At 43.1% G+C, this 20678-nt stretch overlaps 1 protein-coding gene across 1 annotated transcript; it reads right to left on the bottom strand.

Annotated features, from left to right (window-relative positions):
• GALE (UDP-galactose-4-epimerase) lies at positions 1–18119 on the bottom strand. The gene is made up of 11 exons (XM_069972541.1): positions 18012–18119; positions 12152–12284; positions 7628–7743; positions 6607–6720; positions 5409–5585; positions 4336–4449; positions 3217–3283; positions 2735–2820; positions 2572–2649; positions 2330–2444; positions 1–860 (listed from the first exon to the last, which is right to left on the bottom strand). The coding sequence occupies exons 2-11, from the start codon at positions 12270–12272 to the stop codon at positions 802–804; spliced, it is 1047 nt and encodes a 348-aa protein (XP_069828642.1). The 5' UTR covers positions 12273–12284; positions 18012–18119; the 3' UTR covers positions 1–801.
• Positions 18120–20678: the final 2559 nt, after the last annotated feature.

The following is a 20678-nucleotide window of genomic DNA, read 5'->3' as shown; positions in this document are numbered from 1 at the left end:
ATGCTGGGAGTTGTAGTTTTGCAACAGCTGGAGAGCCAAGGTTCCCTACCCCTCATCTATAGCAACCAAACACAAGTCAGGTTTTATATAAAACAGCTCTTTAGAGGGCTACTCCAGCGAAAATGTTTTTCTTTCAAATCCATTGGTTTCAGAAAGTTATAGGTTTATTATTTACTTCTATATAAAAAATTTCAAGTCTTCCCATACTTTTCAGCTGCTGTATGTCCTGCAGGAGATGTTTTTTCTTTTCAGTCTGACACAGTACTCTCTGCTGCCACCTCTATCGGAGACAGAAACTGTCCAGAGCAGTAGCAAATTTCCATAGAAAACAGTTCTTGCCTGGGACAGAGGTGGCAGCAAAGAGCACTGTGTTAGACTGGAAAGAAAATAACATTTCCTGCAGGACATACAGCAGCTGGTAATTATGGGAAAACTTGAGATTTTTAAACAGGAGTAAATTATAAATCTATATAACTTTCTGAAACCAGTTGATCTGAAAGAAAAAGATTCTCGCTTAATAACCCCTTTAAAAAAATAAAACCTGGTTGCTATGGGCAAAATCAGAATTTTTGCTGTCACCTTTTTATTCCCTCCAACTATACACAAACCGTATGGGTGTGAGGTAGAAGTAATTCTTGTGGAGTATGAGCCACTGTACTGGAAGACATCCTGAGCTTCAGTTTAGTTCATGACAGTCTAGTGTTTATACAGTATAGAAGTACATCGTTTGTCAGGGATATAAATTATAATGGAAGTACAGAAAAAAGAATTCATGGTTAAGAAAAGTCTGTCTGGAGCTTCTCAGGAGTCTTTACTAAACCCTGTTGGATTCATAGATTGCCACCGCCACAGATCTTCACCTGTTAGGGAAAAAAATGCATATATGTAATATAAACATAACACTGACCATACAATAAACTGCTCCAACATTTCAAGATTTATGCAATAAAGCTGCCATAAGTGAATGTATACTTAAAGGGGTTGTCCAGCGAAAATCTTTTTCTTTCAATTCAACTGATATCAGAAATTTATATAGATTCGTAATTTACTTCTATTTAAAAAATCTCAAGTCTTCCCGTACTCATTAGCTGCTGTATGTCATGAAGGAAATGTTTTATTTTTAGTCTGACACCGTGCTCTCTGATGACATCTCTGGTCAAGACAGGAAGTCTGTCTTGGTTTTCTATGAATCCCCATAGAAAACCTCTCCTGCTCTGGACAGTTCCTGTCTCGGCCAGAGATGTCAGCAGAGAGCACTGTGTCAGACTGAAAATTAAACATTTCATGCAGGACATACAGCAGCTAATAAGTATGGGAAGACTTCAGATTTTTTTTTAAGTAGTAAATTACAAATCTATATAACTTTCTGACACCAGTTGATTTGAAGAAAAATATTTTCGCTGGACAACTTTGTTAACAGACTATGCAAAGCCTCATGACATCACAGAGTACCTATGTATTTATAATCCCACTCGTGCTAAGGCCTCACTCACACGTTCCGTGTACTGCACAGAACACGGACGTGGAGTGCCTGTAACGGATTCTCACCCCCTCCCCACCCAGGCAGCATCTGTGATGAGATGCTGGGAGCAGGGGAACTGTATGACTATGCGCTGTGCTGTTATGACAGCGCCACACAGCTGCTTCATTACAGTGCGTATATGCATACAGTTCCCCCGCTCCCAGCATCTTATCACAGATGCTGCCTGGGTGGGGAGGGGGTGAGAATCCGTTACAGGCACTCCACGTCACGTTTGAACCCTGCCTACAGAACACAGAACTTTGCTGCATGCAGTTTTTCTAAAATTACAGATCCTCCATGGGTTATCATCCTATGTTTTCCTTTTTTTTATTCCTATATGTGGCATGTTTGTTTCTGGATTTCTCCAAGTCCTTTAGAGAACTTAAAACAACAAACAACTGCACTGGTGATGATCATGTAAGCTTAACATGCACAAATTAAAGGGAACCAGTCACCATGAAAATGTTATAGAGCAGAAGCAGCTGAGCAGATTGATATATATCTTCATGGGAAAAGATTTAATTGATTGATTGAATTCTCTGATGTTTTCATGGTAAGGAGTCCAGTCCATTGAGTGACTCCGCCCACTGGACTCCTGAACACAGAATGAGCAGGGATTTCAATCAACAATTTACACATTATATTAAATCTTTTACTACAAAAGATATATAGCAATCTGCTCAGTCCTTCCTGCTCTATAAAATGATGGTGATGGATTAGATAGCATTGTCTCGGTGACAGGTTCCCTTTAAGTAAACATACAGGGGTAAGGTAGGGGTTTAGGATGTCCCTTTACTTTTCACTTACACATTCTGTCCAGGTCATATTCTGCCTTCCAGCCCAGCTCTGCTGCGGCCACAGTGGGATCTGCGTAACAGGTTGCAATGTCCCCCTCTCTCCTTGGGGCTATTTTATAAGGAACCTAGATTTTAAAAGAAAAAGAAATCATTAAATCTCATGATAAATGTAAATCAGGCAGCAAAGGCATAAAGCATTCACTGCACAGTGCAGAATATTGATTCAAACTAAAGGATTCATGATAAGATAACCTTGTTGCCGGACGCTTTTTTCATTGCAGCCACCATCTGAAGCACAGAATATCCTACTCCAGTGCCCAGGTTGTATACCTGCATATATAAGAGACCACACATAAGTATACAGAATCTGCATGATGTCATTAAGGTTATACACAAGGACGGCCAATTATATCACCTTACACCCGCTGCTGGCATGCAGCTTCTTGAGAGCAGCAATGTGACCTCGGGCCAGATCCACAATGTGGATATAATCTCTAACACCTGTAATACACAAGATACAGATACCATCAGTGCAGGGGTTTTGTTAAAAGGGATATTCTGTCAAATAAGACATACATTTATATGCACACATTACAGTACATGTATACATTGACTGACAGCAGAAAGGGGTTACACGACCCCTCTACTGCCCACAATGGCTGTGGTGGAAACTGCAGGGCTGCACAAGCCCTGGTCCCAGCACAGCTACATATTGCTTCACTTCTACCCTGAAGAGTCAGTTCAAAAACTTGTTGGATGCATCAAACTAAGGTAATTTCAGAATATACTTATCACATAAAATGAGGTCTATCTTCCTAGATGAGGTCCAACTCCTAGATGAGTATAACTCATGAATTTATATGACCATACATGCCATACACCATGGTACAGACTTACCGGTTCCATCAGGAGTATTATAATCATTTCCAAATACATTCAGATATTCCCGCCTTCCAACAGCAACCTGAAAGTTACAAAGTCAATATATTTACTAAAAACTCAGCAGACCGAGCATCTTCTGGATTTTCTTCCATCAATCTAATTGAAAGACATTACAGTCATCCTCTTCCTCTACATGTAGGGGAGAACACATCGAGGTCAAGTAGGTTCAGCATGGACTAACTGCTTCCAGTTTAACTAGCTATCACAATGTAAACGTAACCACCCAACCTTTGGTAAACTGGTTGTTTAATAAATTACTGCTTAAAGAGAATCTGCCACTAGCTTTGTGCCGCCTGAGGGCAGCATAAACTAGTCAGAGAAATGCTGAACTGAACAGTATTACTTTTCTTTAGTCGTTCTCCTGATATGCAGGAGAATGGGCTTTAGGCTGTGCCACTAACTCTGCCCCCCAGCTACTGTTTGATAGCTGTCTGCCTATGCATAGTATAAATAGTCAACTGCCAACTAAAAGAGTGTGCTAGCGCTCATGAATATCCAGGACTACTGGGCACACATAATGGCTAGGACCATTTATTGTACTTGTTATTCAGAAGGATTTCCCTGAATCATTTGCCCTTAAAGTGCACCTATACGAAGGTGACTGCAGCAGGATATGTTCTAAAAAACCCCTGCAGGTACGATGCCCTCTTTTGAATGGGAGGATGAACTCCAAGCAGCATCATAGTCTACAGCACTTCCAGGAATTCCATTGAGACTGCTCATGGAATGGTTTCTCAACATCCTGCCATGCTGGCCAAATCATAGGTACGCTTTAAATAGATTCCCCCTCAGGCTATATTCACACACCCGTAGTGCGGCCCGCGGCCCGCACTACGAGTGTGCATCCGTAGTGCTCCGTTCACACTTCATTACAAAAGCGATCCGTGCCGCAAAAAACGGTCCGCATTACATGTCCATTTTTTTTGCGGCACGGATTGCAGCCCCGTATACACGTACGGATGTGTGAATGGGGCCGTTGAATAACATTGGGGTTTCATTTTAAATGTGGACAGAACAACGAACGTGTGAATATAGCCTTATAGTGTGTTTAAAAAAAAAAAAAAAAAAACATACCTGAGAAACATATGGCATCAGGTTGTTTGGAATGCCTTGGGGATCTTCTCCAATGCGTCCAGACACATGGGCTCCAATAGGGTTAAAATATCTTAATAAAATGGCCTGCCATTCCTAAACAGGACAGAACAAGCACATTATATTAGTTTCCAAATGTAAGTATACCGCCAAGGCTTGCTTATTTGTTCTAACTAAACTAATGGTTATAAGCTTGGCCTAACAATAATTATTCCATTATTCCTAACACTCATCCACATGGCCACGTTCATGAAGCCTATATAACAGCCAATGGAGTCATTATGGTATTTAAAAAAAAAAAAAAAAAAAATTCACTGACTATTCCATATGGTAGCATATTATTTCTCTAGAAAAGCTCCATAAGGCCTTATTTACACAGTCCATGATATTGAAGGTCAGCGGATGAAGTCCGCTATCTACCTCTGTGACCCGTAAAAAAACCATCTATTTTGCATCTGTGTCCATGTTTTTCACGGATCTGTTTAAAGCTTTTTAAATTACACTGATTACATCACTTCCGTGTTTTTCATGGATGTCAGCTCAGTGAAATCCGTGAAAAACACGGATCTCAGACTTCTATGGGGGAATCTGTGCCCTAATCTTGTCCTCGTTATGACACGTCTTATTTTTTCACAGAACGAATTGCGGATCCACGAAAAAACGAAACATGTGAATAGCCCAATAGAAAGCAAAGGGCTATAAAATTGTCCATGATCACGGACAACTTCACGGATCGTGTGAATAAGGCCTAAGGGCTCAAGAGGAAAAATAGAAATTGAGAAGTACAATACTAAGCAACAGATATGTACTGGAAAGGAGCGCAGCTCGAGCCGGATCGTTCGGCATTTGACTACCAGTGGCTGAAAAAGTTAAATGCAGCCCTAGGGAGCCATAGGCCATTGGTTGTGTCCATGTTTTCCTGGACTCTCTAGCTGCATCCAACTTCTTCAGCCACCGATAAGCAAATGCCAAATGAGCGGACTCTACCATGCTCCAGTTACCTTCATCTTTACAGGTACCATATTACAACTCTGTACAACTGCTTTGTTACTCACCCCGTCAGCTTTGCACTGATCCTGAATCATTTCTTCAATAAAATACTTTGTTTTTCCATAAGGGTTTGTACATCCCCCAGCTGGGTGCTTCTCATCTATGGGAAGGTACTTGGGGTCTCCATATACTGTGGCAGAGCTGCTGAAGACTATTTTCTTCACACCATGAGAGTTCATCACCTGGAGGAAAAATAGCAAAGAGTCTTTTCAATATGTCTGCACTACTGATCACGTTATCAGGAAGGAGACGTACAAACTATGTGGTATGGAAAGAGCCCCTGCTGCCTTGTTTATTGGATACTTCCAGAACATGAACTAAAAGGATTGAGGAGAAGGGGGACAAGTGAAGAGTTCACTGCAGAGTTAGGCTAGGTTCACACTGCGTTTTTTGCAGTTGTTTTTTTTATCCGTGTTTTCAAAAAAGAATTAAAAAAGGACAAACAACGGATGTATTTGTGTGCATCCATTTTGGTCTTTCCATTGACTTCAATTATAGAGGGGGGGGGGGGGGGTCGGGAGTATCAAAACGCCTCTTTTTTAGTGTACACAAAAACTTTGTCAACTACAATTTTGTGTACGCTTAAAAAAAAACACGTTTTGATAATTTTTTTTTTTTTTTTTATTATGGAAGCCAATGAAAAAATGGATGCACACAAATTCATCCTCTTTGGGCAAAAAGATGAAAAAAATAGATTGCAAAAAAACGCAGTGTGAACCCAGCCTAATATAAGCAGTAGTGTTATCATACAACTCATACATTCATCCTGCTTCACTTCTTGAATCCTAGCTAACATTAAAGTGAACCTGGCACTAAGACAATGCTATAATCTATCACCATCATGTTACAGAACAGGAGGAACTGAGCAGATTGATATATATCTTTATGGGAAAATATTCAATATAACTTGTAACATGCTGACTGAAATCTCTAAACATTCTGTGTTAGGAGTCCAGTGGGCGGAGTCACTCAATGGACTGGACTCTTTAGCATGAAAATCAGAGATTTCAATCAATACATTATGTGTTCAACTGAATCTTTTCCCATGAATATTTATATCAATCCACTCAGCTCCTTCTGCTCTATAACATGATGGTGATAGATTAGGTAGCATTTTCACAGAGACTGGTCCCTTTAACGTCGGAGATGCATTCACTATTCTGCAGATTGCTAACAAGAACTCAGAAGAGCTCTATCACTTACCTCCAGAAGCTGGATGGTGCCAGTCAGGTTCACTTTATAATATAACAAGGGTTTCTGCACAGATTCTCCAACAGCCTTTAAGCCGGCAAAGTGCATAACAGCAGAGAACTTGTGCTGCGTAAAGAGGAAAAATTACATCACAAAGAAAGTAGTTTGTGGCTTTTCAGAATCTCACAATATTAAAATCCCACAACTGCCCTAACCCTTTTATTTGCTCTGTATGTACGTTACAGGCTTTTTAAGCTTTTTATTTTTCTTATTATAACATTTCTTCAGCCATTTTTTTTTTCTTTACTTTTTTTTTTTGAGCTGTAACAAAATATATAAAAATAGCTCTTTTTGTGATTGCGACGTATTCTGGGCCATTTAAGGGTTAAAATACATTCATATATTCAGCCGTAAAATTAGTCAGTTAATGCGGGTGTGGATTCTATAGAATCAATATGGATAAATATGGCCCTTTTTGCATTTAGACTTCAGAATGAACAGGAATAGGATTAATATTAAAACATTAGAGGGAACACTAGCGTACTCATATGCCAATTTCATATAAGACCCTGCCCCCAATTTCCCCAACAGATTCACTAAGAGGTGACCTGTGCCTCCCGTACGGCGGGTAAAGAAATGTATGCATGTATAGTAAATCAGGTGCGGGAGGAGGCCACGCCTTCTCCTGCCTTGTCGCGCCCCCCCCCCACCACCCACCCATCGGGTGAGAGGGGGATACAACAGGTGTATGCAAGGGAGAAGGGGCCAATCTGCACCTTCTACCTGGTGTATTCCAGGGGTGCAACATTAATAAATGTCCCCCTAGATGTCTATTTTCTTGAGCCAAAGAGTGGCCATTTTATGACCAATAAAAATGGGCAATATAGCAATGTGGGAACGAGGCCTAAGGTATAGACCCCTGACATTGCATAAAATAAAAAGTACCAAGAAGCTGCAGCCCAGGAGCATAACTGGAACACATGCACAATGAGAGACAAGAGCTCCATACATTATGTGGTTGAGCAGTTTATACCTTATCGAATAAACTGTTTAGTGCCGCCCGGTCTAATAGATCCACTTCTTCAAATTCAATCTTCTTGCCAACAATTTCCTGCACTCTCAGCAGACTTTCAGGTAGGCCATTGGTCCCTTTAAGACAAAATTTAAGAAAATTTAAGAAAATTTAAGAAAATTTAAGAAAGCAAAAAAAAAAATACAGTAGTTTCCAACACCACTGATCTGTGCTAGTCTCTTTGCCTTCTGCTTCTGGCATGCCAGCCTAAGAGAGGGGAATATAGGATTAAGGAGAATGGGTTGGAACAGACAAGACAATTTAGACTCTCTTCTGTATATACACGCAATTTCTCACCATTTTCCTAAAAGGCAAAAGAAAAATTGTTTACAAATTAAAGGAGGTTCATGGGCTAAAATTGACTATCAGGGTGGGCCATCAAACGCTCATACCCGTCCCTTCTGCCAATCAGCTGTGGGAGAGCTGCGTCAATGTGTCTACCTTAGTGTCCCACAGTATCTCTATGGAAGAGCTTGCTTGCTGCCACTCTCCACGCAAAGAATTGACACGCTGAACCCTGTATATAGGAGCTGAGCTGCAGTAATCAGATGCCACCACCACATTATGAATGGCAGGCTGCTTCTGGCACAGACACAGGATATGCTGCCTGAGCCCTCTATATAGGAGCTGAGCTGCAGTAACCAGAGGCCACGACATAATGAATGGCAAGCTGCTTCTGGCACAGACACAGGATATGCTGCCTGAGCCCTCTATATAGGAGCTGAGCTGCAGTAATCAGATGCCACCACCACATTATAAATGGCAGGCTGCTTCTGGCACAGACACAGGATATGCTGCCTGAACCCAGTATATAGGAGCTGAGCTGCAGTAATCAGATGCCACCACCACATAATGAATGGCAGGCTGCTTCTGGCACAGACACAGGATATGCTGCCTGAGCCCTCTATATAGGAGCTGAGCTGCAGTAACCAGAGGCCACGACATAATGAATGGCAAGCTGCTTCTGGCACAGACACAGGATATGCTGCCTGAACCCAGCATATAGGAGCTGAGCTGCAGTAATCAGATGCCACCACCACATTATAAATGGCAGGCTGCTTCTGGCACAGACACAGGATATGCTGCCTGAGCCCTCTATATAGGAGCTGAGCTGCAGTAATCAGATGTCACCACTACATAATGAATGGCAGGCTGCTTCTGGCACAGACACAGGATATGGTGCCTGAACCCAGTATATAGGAGCTGAGCTGCAGTATACAGAGGCCACCATATAATGAATGGCAAGCTGCTTCTGGCACATGCGGAGGATGTATTTGCTCACATTGTCATTGTACAGCCACAGATCTATGCTTTATACTTTTACCACTGGCTATTAGCCTTGATTTGCATACTAGTTATAGTAGTCTGTAAACTATTTGCTATACTTTAACCACCTGTGCGTTCCCCATGTCTCTGTACCTGTATAGGTGTGTTCCTTTTTTATAATCCCTTTCTTTCTCTCTGCCATGAGCCAAAGGTCTTGGTTTTACGATATGTGTAATTTTCCACATGCATATTATAATTATATATATATATATATATATATATATATATATATATATATATATATATATATCAACACTCCTTGACAATAATCGTCCTGCATAAAAGGCTGCTTACTATTATTCTGGTAGTTACTATAATTACTGCTAAGAAGCACTGGGCCAACAGCTAAGGAATAGATGTATTTTGTGCATATACTGCCCGCAAAGCAGATCAGCGAAAGCTGGGGGTCTTCTGAAAGCCCCAGAGCCTGCCATAGATATGCCTCTACACAGCCATGCCAGAGGCAGCATTATCCTGGCATATACACTGTACTGCAGTAGTAGTGCAAAAGAAATAAACTACAAAAACATGTGGTATGTGTCAGTCTAAAACATAACGTTTAATACTACTATTAAAATATACGGACTTACAACAAAGAATAAATCAGAAAACTCTGCCACAACAAAATCAATAGCCACAGTTCATCTATATTGCAGAGTGGGGACAGAGGACAGTAACACTTACGGTTATGGTGTTATTCAAGGTCAGTCGACCCCAAGCTCAGTGATGGTCTGGGAAACAAAAAATCCCACAGTGAGTCACAATGATTACTGTACCTCAAAAATTAAAAGGACCTTGATAGCTGGGAAAATGCCCTAATCAGCCCTAGATATAGTCCAGGCTCTCCCTAGCCTGTCCCTGTCCCAAGACACAAGGCCATTGAAAAAATCCTACGGGGTCTCATAAAGACGGGAATCGCAACATAATGTTATAATCTGATGCGATCATGTCCAGACCCCATTTAAAGACCTCTAAATACCTCTACGCGTTTCCCTCCTAAGCAATAAAAGTCTCTAGGAGTTCATCAGGAGGTCAATACAAAAGGATAAATACGTCCCTGGGGTAAAGGATACCGATAGATGAAATCCCACAGCGGAACCTGGCACCATGGATGGAAGGCAGCACATGCCTTCCATCCATGGTGCCAGGTTCCGCTGTGGGATTTCATCTATCGGTATCCTTTACCCCAGGGACGTATTTATCCTTTTGTATTGACCTCCTGATGAACTCCTAGAGACTTTTATTGCTTAGGAGGGAAACGCGTAGAGGTATTTAGAGGTCTTTAAATGGGGTCTGGACATGATCGCATCAGATTATAACATTATGTTGCGATTCCCGTCTTTATGAGACCCCGTAGGATTTTTTCAATGGCCTTGTGTCTTGGGACAGGGACAGGCTAGGGAGAGCCTGGACTATATCTAGGGCTGATTAGGGCATTTTCCCAGCTATCAAGGTCCTTTTAATTTTTGAGGTACAGTAATCATTGTGACTCACTGTGGGATTTTTTGTTTCCCAGACCATCACTGAGCTTGGGGTCGACTGACCTTGAATAACACCATAACCGTAAGTGTTACTGTCCTCTGTCCCCACTCTGCAATATAGATGAACTGTGGCTATTGATTTTGTTGTGGCAGAGTTTTCTGATTTATTCTTTGTTGTAAGTCCGTATATTTTAATAGTAGTATTAAACGTTATGTTTTAGACTGACACATACCACATGTTTTTGTAGTTTATTTCTTTTGGACTAGTAGGTGGTTGACTTTGATTTTTATTTTTTTTTTTTGCTGTGACTCTGCAGTAGTAGTGCAGTGTATCGTAACAGTGGTCAGCAGATCACTGGTTTATATACACTAGTGAAAACGTTTTTTTTTTTTCTTTAAAGAGTGAAATAAAACATAAAAAAATCCTACCCCTCCTACCCCCAAAATAATAAACTTACATTTTATTCCCCATAAAAATGGATAATTAAAAAAAAAAAAACACAACACTATACATGCAGGGTGCACACTGTATAAAAATATTTGAAAAATAAAATATTTTATCAATTTGCTTAAAAAAAAAAAAAAAAAAAAAAGTCCTAAAAAGATCAAAAAATAATATATACATGTAAAACTTGGTAACAATAAATCTTCTGAAAAACAAGCTCTCAAATCTACATTTGCCAAAATAAAACAACAGTGTGACTCTTGGAGGGTGGAAAATTTTTTGGTCACTTAGATTCACACTAGGGAATCAGTGTGGATAAATTCCCGGCTCCATAGACACCATTCTATGACCAGGCCGATTCGGCGCTCTGCTGAAAAATTAGACATGTCCGTTCTTTCGGCAGAGTGCGGAATTCGTCCGGCCATAGAATGGTGTCTATGGCACGGGCGGAGACGTGTGCGGCCATGAGCGGGTACTAGCGACAGAATCCGTCGGAATTTATCCGCGCAGATTGGGTAGTGTGAACCTACCCTAAGGGCCAAAATAGGCCAGTCACTGGCCAAATAACCCCACTAGGTACATAGGTATAGTTTTTTTTAAATGAACAGACCAACACTGGCACGAGAATGCCAGTGGCGGGGTCCTTTTTTAGAACCACTGCCTGGTTCCCATGCACAGTGCTGGTCTGTTACCAAGCACCGCCCCAAAGCACTGGGGGCAGGCCTGCAGGCCCAATGCCCCCCCCCAGTGCGCAGCGGCTCTACTGATTTTAATGGAGCCGCATCACAGAGGGGAGGGGTTTTCATCACACTGCACCTCCAGTGCTTTAGGTGGGGCCGGTGCTCGCTAACAGACCAAAGGTTCAAGAAAAGGACCACACCACCACCATCCCTGCGCTGGTGCCGGTCTGTTCATGTAAAAAACCCAAAGCGATACACCTAGTGGTACATTCATTTTAAAGCTGGCATGCCATGTGCAAAGCCTCTATGTGAAGCATGGAGCATCTCTGTACAATATGTATCATATATTATATTAGTATGTATGTTGCCAAAATAGCTCAACCTGATATTACCGTATACTTCTGCCCACGTAACACACAGATATACAGTGTCCCACAATCCTTATATCCATTTCAATGGAGATTAAAAAAAACGGAAGAACAGACGTACATTACCTAGAAACAAATGTAGCATAAGTCACAGTATTAGGTATAGTTAGCATATGCCGGCTTACCTCGAATGGCATTGTGAAAATTGTCAATGACTACGGGTTCATAGCCAGCCTCGACCAGCTCCACCACACAGTGACTGCCGATGTAGCCAGCACCTCCAGTTACCAGCACTTTCTCAGCCATTGTTATTCAGATCTTGGGGGGGAAAAAAAGAATTTTTCTGCTTTTAGTAATGATGGCATAAAGGTTACTGGCAAACATTAATTGGAAACAGAAATCTACCCCCTCAGCCTCAGGACAGAACCATAAAACGCACAAAGGAGGTAGTGTTCCTGGAAAGGGACGGCAGAAGGACTCGCAAGACACACAAGGAGCTTGCAGTTAAGGGGGGGAAAGGTTTCTGTATCTGGAGACTGCACGTACGCTCAGCCACAGTATAACATGGGTCCTATACATGTGGGACTGACGCTAACAGAAGTTAGTGCCATACATTTATAGCAGCAAGAACATATTAAATAAACGTAAATTACGTTGGCAAACCAATAAAACGGTACGTAGCCGAATCCTTTGAGTTCAATGGACCAAGAGTAGTCTAGTAAAGACTTAGTTCAGTTCATTCCTGAGCAAATACAATGAAACCTTGAGTTACAAGTAACTTGGTCTGAGAGCAATTTGCAAGACAAGTTCCTATAGTAACTCGGTAAATAAGTAATACAAGCCCCCTGTGTCTCTATGCTGATACTGTACTGGGTAGAGTATACTGCGAATACTCATTTTAACCCACTGCTACCTGATCAACGCTTTCCGACTGTATTCCGGTGCCTGTCTTCATTAGGGACCTTATATAACTGCGGAGATCCTCCTGTGGAAGCGAGCAGCTCTGCTTTATCTTTGCTCACTGCTGCTGGATGACTGAGTGTGAGTGAGGTTGCGGCCGATAACCCGGCACGGATTCCGCCGCTAGTGCCATGGAGTCTATGGCATGGGCGGAGATGCGAGTGGCGGAGTCCGCACCGGGTAATCGGCCTGGATTCCGTAGTGTGCACCTACCCTATGAGGGCGCAACAACATTGAGTTACTCATACTCAGTCATCCAGCAGCATAGAGCTGAGATAAGGCAGAGCTGCTCGCTTCCACAGGAGGATCTCCCGAAAAACAGGTTAATTGTTCAGGCAGATGGCAGGCAGGGAATTCTCTGTGAGATTTCCTTAGTGTGGACATAGCCGTACTCTGGTGTTCAGGCAGCCAAGAACCTGTGTACACAGATGTAACCCAAACGGTGAGTGCTTCAACTCCCCAGGGCCTTGCCCGGACATCTCCTGTGGCGCACGTATCCCCTCCATCTTGCCTACAAGTGGCGCTGTATGGTGTATGACCGCTGCTTCCCTCTGACCCCTGAATTAACCCTTTCACCAATAGTTTCTCCAGACAGCTGGCACTAGTACCAGTACCAGCAGGTTTTCAGCCACTTAGGGAGTTGTGTGTGTGTGTGTGTGGGGGGGGGGGGGGGGGGTGAGTTAACTAATTAACCCATTCTTTACTGAAACAGAGTTCTTTATTGACCCAGACAAAAATGATATATGTTTAGAATGACAGAAAGTAGTCCCTGTTAATTCAGTCCCTATAATACAGGTCAGCATACCATTCTGCCAATGTATACCACAAATGGGGTGTATTTTTAGGTGTGAACATACCCTAAGGTAGCCAAAATAGATGCCCTGGAGTAACAATGAGTAAAGGATCAGACCACACACTACTTATCAAGCGTTTAACATACTGTTCAATCTTGCTTAACTCTGCCACGTACAATGTACAATTCTACAGGAACGCAGAAGTAATGCAGCTGCTGCACAACATCTTGTGACCTCATTCGCAGATGACAAATAAACACTAATGTTGTATTGTGTAGATGAGTGTTATCGATTCATATCTTTACTATCACCGAGAACCTCCATTCTCATAGTCCCTTATTAGCCACATACACGGTATAGGCCGATATTAGCCACATACACGGTATAGGCCGATATTAGCCACATACACGGTATAGGCCGATATTAGCCACATACACGGTATAGGCCGATATTAGCCACATACACGGTATAGGCCGATATTAGCCACATACACGGTATAGGCCGATATTAGCCACATACACGGTATAGGCCGATATTAGCCACATACACGGTATAGGCCGATATTAGCCACATACACGGTATAGGCCGATATTAGCCACATACACGGTATAGGCCGATATTAGCCACATACACGGTATAGGCCGATATTAGCCACATACACGGTATAGGCCGATATTAGCCACATACACGGTATAGGCCGATATTAGCCACATACACGGTATAGGCCGATATTAGCCACATACACGGTATAGGCCGATATTAGCCACATACACGGTATAGGCCGATATTAGCCACATACACGGTATAGGCCGATATTAGCCACATACACGGTATAGGCCGATATTAGCCACATACACGGTATAGGCCGATATTAGCCACATACACGGTATAGGCCGATATTAGCCACATACACGGTATAGGCCGATATTAGCCACATACACGGTATAGGCCGATATTAGCCACATACACGGTATAGGCCGATATTAGCCACATACACGGTATAGGCCGATATTAGCCACATACACGGTATAGGCCGATATTAGCCACATACACGGTATAGGCCGATATTAGCCACATACACGGTATAGGCCGATATTAGCCACATACACGGTATAGGCCGATATTAGCCACATACACGGTATAGGCCGATATTAGCCACATACACGGTATAGGCCGATATTAGCCACATACACGGTATAGGCCGATATTAGCCACATACACGGTATAGGCCGATATTAGCCACATACACGGTATAGGCCGATATTAGCCACATACACGGTATAGGCCGATATTAGCCACATACACGGTATAGGCCGATATTAGCCACATACACGGTATAGGCCGATATTAGCCACATACACGGTATAGGCCGATATTAGCCACATACACGGTATAGGCCGATATTAGCCACATACACGGTATAGGCCGATATTAGCCACATACACGGTATAGGCCGATATTAGCCACATACACGGTATAGGCCGATATTAGCCACATACACGGTATAGGCCGATATTAGCCACATACACGGTATAGGCCGATATTAGCCACATACACGGTATAGGCCGATATTAGCCACATACACGGTATAGGCCGATATTAGCCACATACACGGTATAGGCCGATATTAGCCACATACACGGTATAGGCCGATATTAGCCACATACACGGTATAGGCCGATATTAGCCACATACACGGTATAGGCCGATATTAGCCACATACACGGTATAGGCCGATATTAGCCACATACACGGTATAGGCCGATATTAGCCACATACACGGTATAGGCCGATATTAGCCACATACACGGTATAGGCCGATATTAGCCACATACACGGTATAGGCCGATATTAGCCACATACACGGTATAGGCCGATATTAGCCACATACACGGTATAGGCCGATATTAGCCACATACACGGTATAGGCCGATATTAGCCACATACACGGTATAGGCCGATATTAGCCACATACACGGTATAGGCCGATATTAGCCACATACACGGTATAGGCCGATATTAGCCACATACACGGTATAGGCCGATATTAGCCACATACACGGTATAGGCCGATATTAGCCACATACACGGTATAGGCCGATATTAGCCACATACACGGTATAGGCCGATATTAGCCACATACACGGTATAGGCCGATATTAGCCACATACACGGTATAGGCCGATATTAGCCACATACACGGTATAGGCCGATATTAGCCACATACACGGTATAGGCCGATATTAGCCACATACACGGTATAGGCCGATATTAGCCACATACACGGTATAGGCCGATATTAGCCACATACACGGTATAGGCCGATATTAGCCACATACACGGTATAGGCCGATATTAGCCACATACACGGTATAGGCCGATATTAGCCACATACACGGTATAGGCCGATATTAGCCACATACACGGTATAGGCCGATATTAGCCACATACACGGTATAGGCCGATATTAGCCACATACACGGTATAGGCCGATATTAGCCACATACACGGTATAGGCCGATATTAGCCACATACACGGTATAGGCCGATATTAGCCACATACACGGTATAGGCCGATATTAGCCACATACACGGTATAGGCCGATATTAGCCACATACACGGTATAGGCCGATATTAGCCACATACACGGTATAGGCCGATATTAGCCACATACACGGTATAGGCTGATATTAGCCACATACACGGTATAGGCCGATATTAGCCACATACACGGTATAGGCTGATATTAGCCACATACACGGCATAAGCTGGTATTAGTCACGTATACGGTATAGGCTGATATTAGTCACATACACTGATGGGCAGATTTCCTGAACTGTTCTAGTTACCGGGTGGGGTGACACAGGTGGAAAAGCTGACGTCACCATATCCACCTCCGCCCTGCCTTCTTTCTGATAACCTGGAACAACTGGTATTACCCTTTGTTCTCTGTAGTTCTACTCAATGCTGTTATCACTACACAAAGCAAAGGGAACACTCACCAATGTGTGTTTAAGCAAGGGGAGGGAGGGTTCAGGGCAATGAAGGAACAACTCACACCATTTTAAGGGGTTATCCTAATCTTAAATATAAGGATAGGCAGCCCTTACCTGTGTGGTATATATATATAAGGATAGGCAGCCCTTACCTGTGTGGTGTATATATATAAGGATAGGCAGCCCTTACCTGTGTGGTGTATATATATATATAAGGATAGGCAGCCCTTACCTGTGTGGTATATATATATATATATAAGGATAGGCAGCCCTTACCTGTGTGGTATATATATATATATATATATATATATATAAGGATAGGCAGCCCTTACCTGTGTGGTATATATATATATAAGGATAGGCAGCCCTTACCTGTGTGGTATATATATATAAGGATAGGCAGCCCTTACCTGTGTGGTATATATATATATATATATATATATATATACATAAGGATAGGCAGCCCTTACCTGTGTGGTATATATATATATATTTATATATATATATATACATAAGGATAGGCAGCCCTTACCTGTGTGGTATATATATAAGGATAGGCAGCCCTTACCTGTGTGGTATATATATATAAGGATAGGCAGCCCTTACCTGTGTGGTATATATATAAGGATAGGCAGCCCTTACCTGTGTGGTGTATATATATATAAGGATAGGCAGCCCTTACCTGTGTGGTGTATATATATATAAGGATAGGCAGCCCTTACCTGTGTGGTATATATATATATATATATATAAGGATAGGCAGCCCTTACCTGTGTGGTATATATATATATAAGGATAGGCAGCCCTTACCTGTGTGGTATATATATATATAAGGATAGGCAGCCCTTACCTGTGTGGTATATATATAAGGATAGGCAGCCCTTACCTGTGTGGTATATATATATATAAGGATAGGCAGCCCTTACCTGTGTGGTATATATATATATATATATAAGGATAGACAGCCCTTACCTGTGTGGTATATATATATATATATATATATAAGGATAGACAGCCCTTACCTGTGTGGTATGTATATATATATATATATATATATATATATATATATGTATATATATATATATATATATATATATAAGGATAGGCAGCCCTTACCTGTGTGGTATATATATATATATATATATATATATAAGGATAGGCAGCCCTTACCTGTGTGGTATATATATATATATATATATAAGGATAGGCAGCCCTTACCTGTGTGGTGTGTATATATATAAGGATAGGCAGCCCTTACCTGTGTGGTATATATATAAGGATAGGCAGCCCTTACCTGTGGATGGAGCTGTGCCTCCGTGCTGTACTACAGAGCTGACAGCCAGATGACTGACTCCCCTCCGCTGCTTCCGGGACTTTACTTCCCTGACCAGGACGTGGAGAAAAGGAAGCAGGCGATTGGCGGGTGACACCAGGGTGGGCGGGGCTAAACATGAATTATGAAGCAGATCAGCAGGCACAATCCCACAGTTCCGGGTGTCCATAGCCCCGCCCACTGACCTGTAGCCCCCGCCTTCCATTCATACATCCTGACGACGTGGAACTGACACGTTCTGCGGGAGCGTCATCTGCGTGCGTCCCACGTGCCGCGGCGACCTGCTAGGCTGGATTCTAGGGGGGCTTTACGTTATACATCATATTAACCCCTTCCACCCCCAGTGATCTATGGCGACTGCTATTCTCAATAATAATACACTGCAATTCTGATGCATTGCAGTGTATCCCTATATGTGTATATATATATATATATATATATATATATATATATATATATATATATATATGCGCTGTAATTCTCCACACTACAAATGCGTGTACTAAGATGGTAAGGCTAGAGGTCTTCTTTAACCCCCTCAGACACTGATGGAAAGAGGGAGAGACCCTAGTGATCTGGCTGTAGCTCTTGCTGTTGATCAGGTGATCTAGTAGAATAACCTGCAGGGATCAGAGTTACCACATTGATTCAATGGTGATATCTACAGTAAGTGGTTAATCAGCTGGGATTGGAGTTATCTCTGATTGCAGCTAATGGCCCAGCTCCAGGAAACCTCCTCTGGGCTGCTGGCACCCTTGCTCCGGCGCTGACTGGCGCTTTCCCCGGGCTGCTGCCTCTTCCTCCTGCAGGGGGGAATACCTCTGCTCGTCTGCTCCAGCTGTGGCTGCCGGTTGATTACAAATCTTTGGCACCAGTTGATTTGTAATAAAAAAAAATGCTGGAGTAGCCCTTTAAATGGGTATTCCCCCCAAAATTATTTTTGCATTAATATGTTGCCCACCCGTAGCTTTCCATCTTTCCAATATAAAGTTATTATGGATTCTGCACAGTTTTGCTGCTATCTAGGTTCATTCACCCCCACCGAATGTAGAGAATTATCAAATCTCAGTCCAACACGACACGCTCCCTGCTCCTGGCCCCGACCCTCCTTGAAGTGAGGGAGGACACTGACAGCTGCTGCTGAGCACTGTCTCCCTCTCTAACAGCAGAGTGTATGTAACCCCATTCCCCCCCCAAGCTCACCCAACTGTGTGCCCCCACCCTGGAGCTCATCCGCCCCACACCCTGTATCCCCCCTACCCCGAGCTCCTGTGAGTGCAGCCCCCCCCCCACCCAGAGAATGATCTCCTGATGGCCACCCACGGACCCCCCCCCATCCCACCCTCAGTAGAGCCCGTGGCAGCGCCCACCCGCCCGCAACTCACCTGGTGAGTGCAGCCCCCCCCCCCCAGTGCGTGATCTCCCTGCGGCCTGACCACCATAAATTGCCCCCCCCCCCCCGCAGCTCACCCGGTATCTTGAATTCCCTGGAAGATCCTGCCCGCAGATTCCCGGGAGCGCAACTATGCACCCGGGATCGCAGGCATAGCAATTGAGCGAAGATGCCGTCGGACCAAAAGTCCAACGGTTCGCTCATCCCTGCTCGCTATCACCATCTCAGCTCTGCTACATCACCATCTCAGCTGTGCTACATCGTCATCGATATCTCAGCTCTGCTACATCACTATCACCACCATTATATCAGCTCTGCTACATCACCATCTCAGCTCTGCTACACCGCCATCACCATCTCAGCTCTGCTACATCACCATCTCAGCTGTGCTACATCGTCATCGCTATCTCAGCTCTGTTACATCACTATCACCACCATTATATCAGCTCTGCTACATCACCATCTCAGCTCTGCTACACCGCCATCATCATCTCAGCTCTGCTACATCACCATCTCAGCTCTGCTACATCACCATCTCAGCTCTGCTACCTCACTATGACCACTATCATCGCAGCTCTGCTACATCACCATCTCAGCTCTGCTACCTCACTATGACCACCATCATCTCAGCTGCTACATCGCCATCATCAGGCATAAGCATTGCATGATGGGAAATGTAGTTTCTTATCTTGATAATAGACCATCTTTTAGAAAAACTCATAACTCAGCAACGGCAGCAGCTAGAAAGATGGGAGATGGCTCAAAATACTAAGGGGAGTTGGTGAGTAAGACCAGCTAGGTTTGGGGGCATTACATTTTTAGCTCTTGGGGGAAATACCCCTTTTAAGACAGCAATCTTCCATTAAACTTACTGTTGGGAAGCTCAGGAACTTGCTCCATATTCTTCGTACTACAAAAGCATGGCCTGGCCAATACTTTTGGCCGTGACACCGTGCGAAAATGTGGCCGTATTAGACCTGAAAACAGCTTCAGATGTACATCAGATATCGGGAAAGGGTTTAAACATGTCCGTCTTTCCAATGGAGGTTTCTTCTCAAAATTTAAATATGTCTATCGAGTAATGGCTAAAAATGAAGAACCAGATGTCATTACCATAATAGCAGAGAAATACATGTCACGTTTTTGTTGGACATACTGAATAAACGGCGGCCGTAACCATCCTGAGAACACGGAAGCACCAGATACATTAGGTGTCAAGGAGACTTTCTAGACAC

This window comes from Dendropsophus ebraccatus, chromosome 5, assembly GCF_027789765.1.
Source record: "Dendropsophus ebraccatus isolate aDenEbr1 chromosome 5, aDenEbr1.pat, whole genome shotgun sequence".
NCBI lineage: Eukaryota > Metazoa > Chordata > Amphibia > Anura > Hylidae > Dendropsophus > Dendropsophus ebraccatus.
This window is presented reverse-complemented; position numbering and strand designations above follow the sequence as displayed.

Excerpts from the sequence above, each read along its gene's own strand:
- GALE (XM_069972541.1), bottom strand. The coding sequence starts at position 12,272 with ATGGCTGAGAAAGTGCTGGTAACTGGAGGTGCTGGCTACATCGGCAGT. Across the intron at positions 4,450-5,408 it reads ATCAGTGCAAAGCTGACGGG|GAATGGCAGGCCATTTTATT; the intron begins GTGAGTAACAAA and ends TGTCCTGTTTAG. Across the intron at positions 2,821-3,216 it reads TAATACTCCTGATGGAACCG|GTGTTAGAGATTATATCCAC; the intron begins GTAAGTCTGTAC and ends TGTGTATTACAG.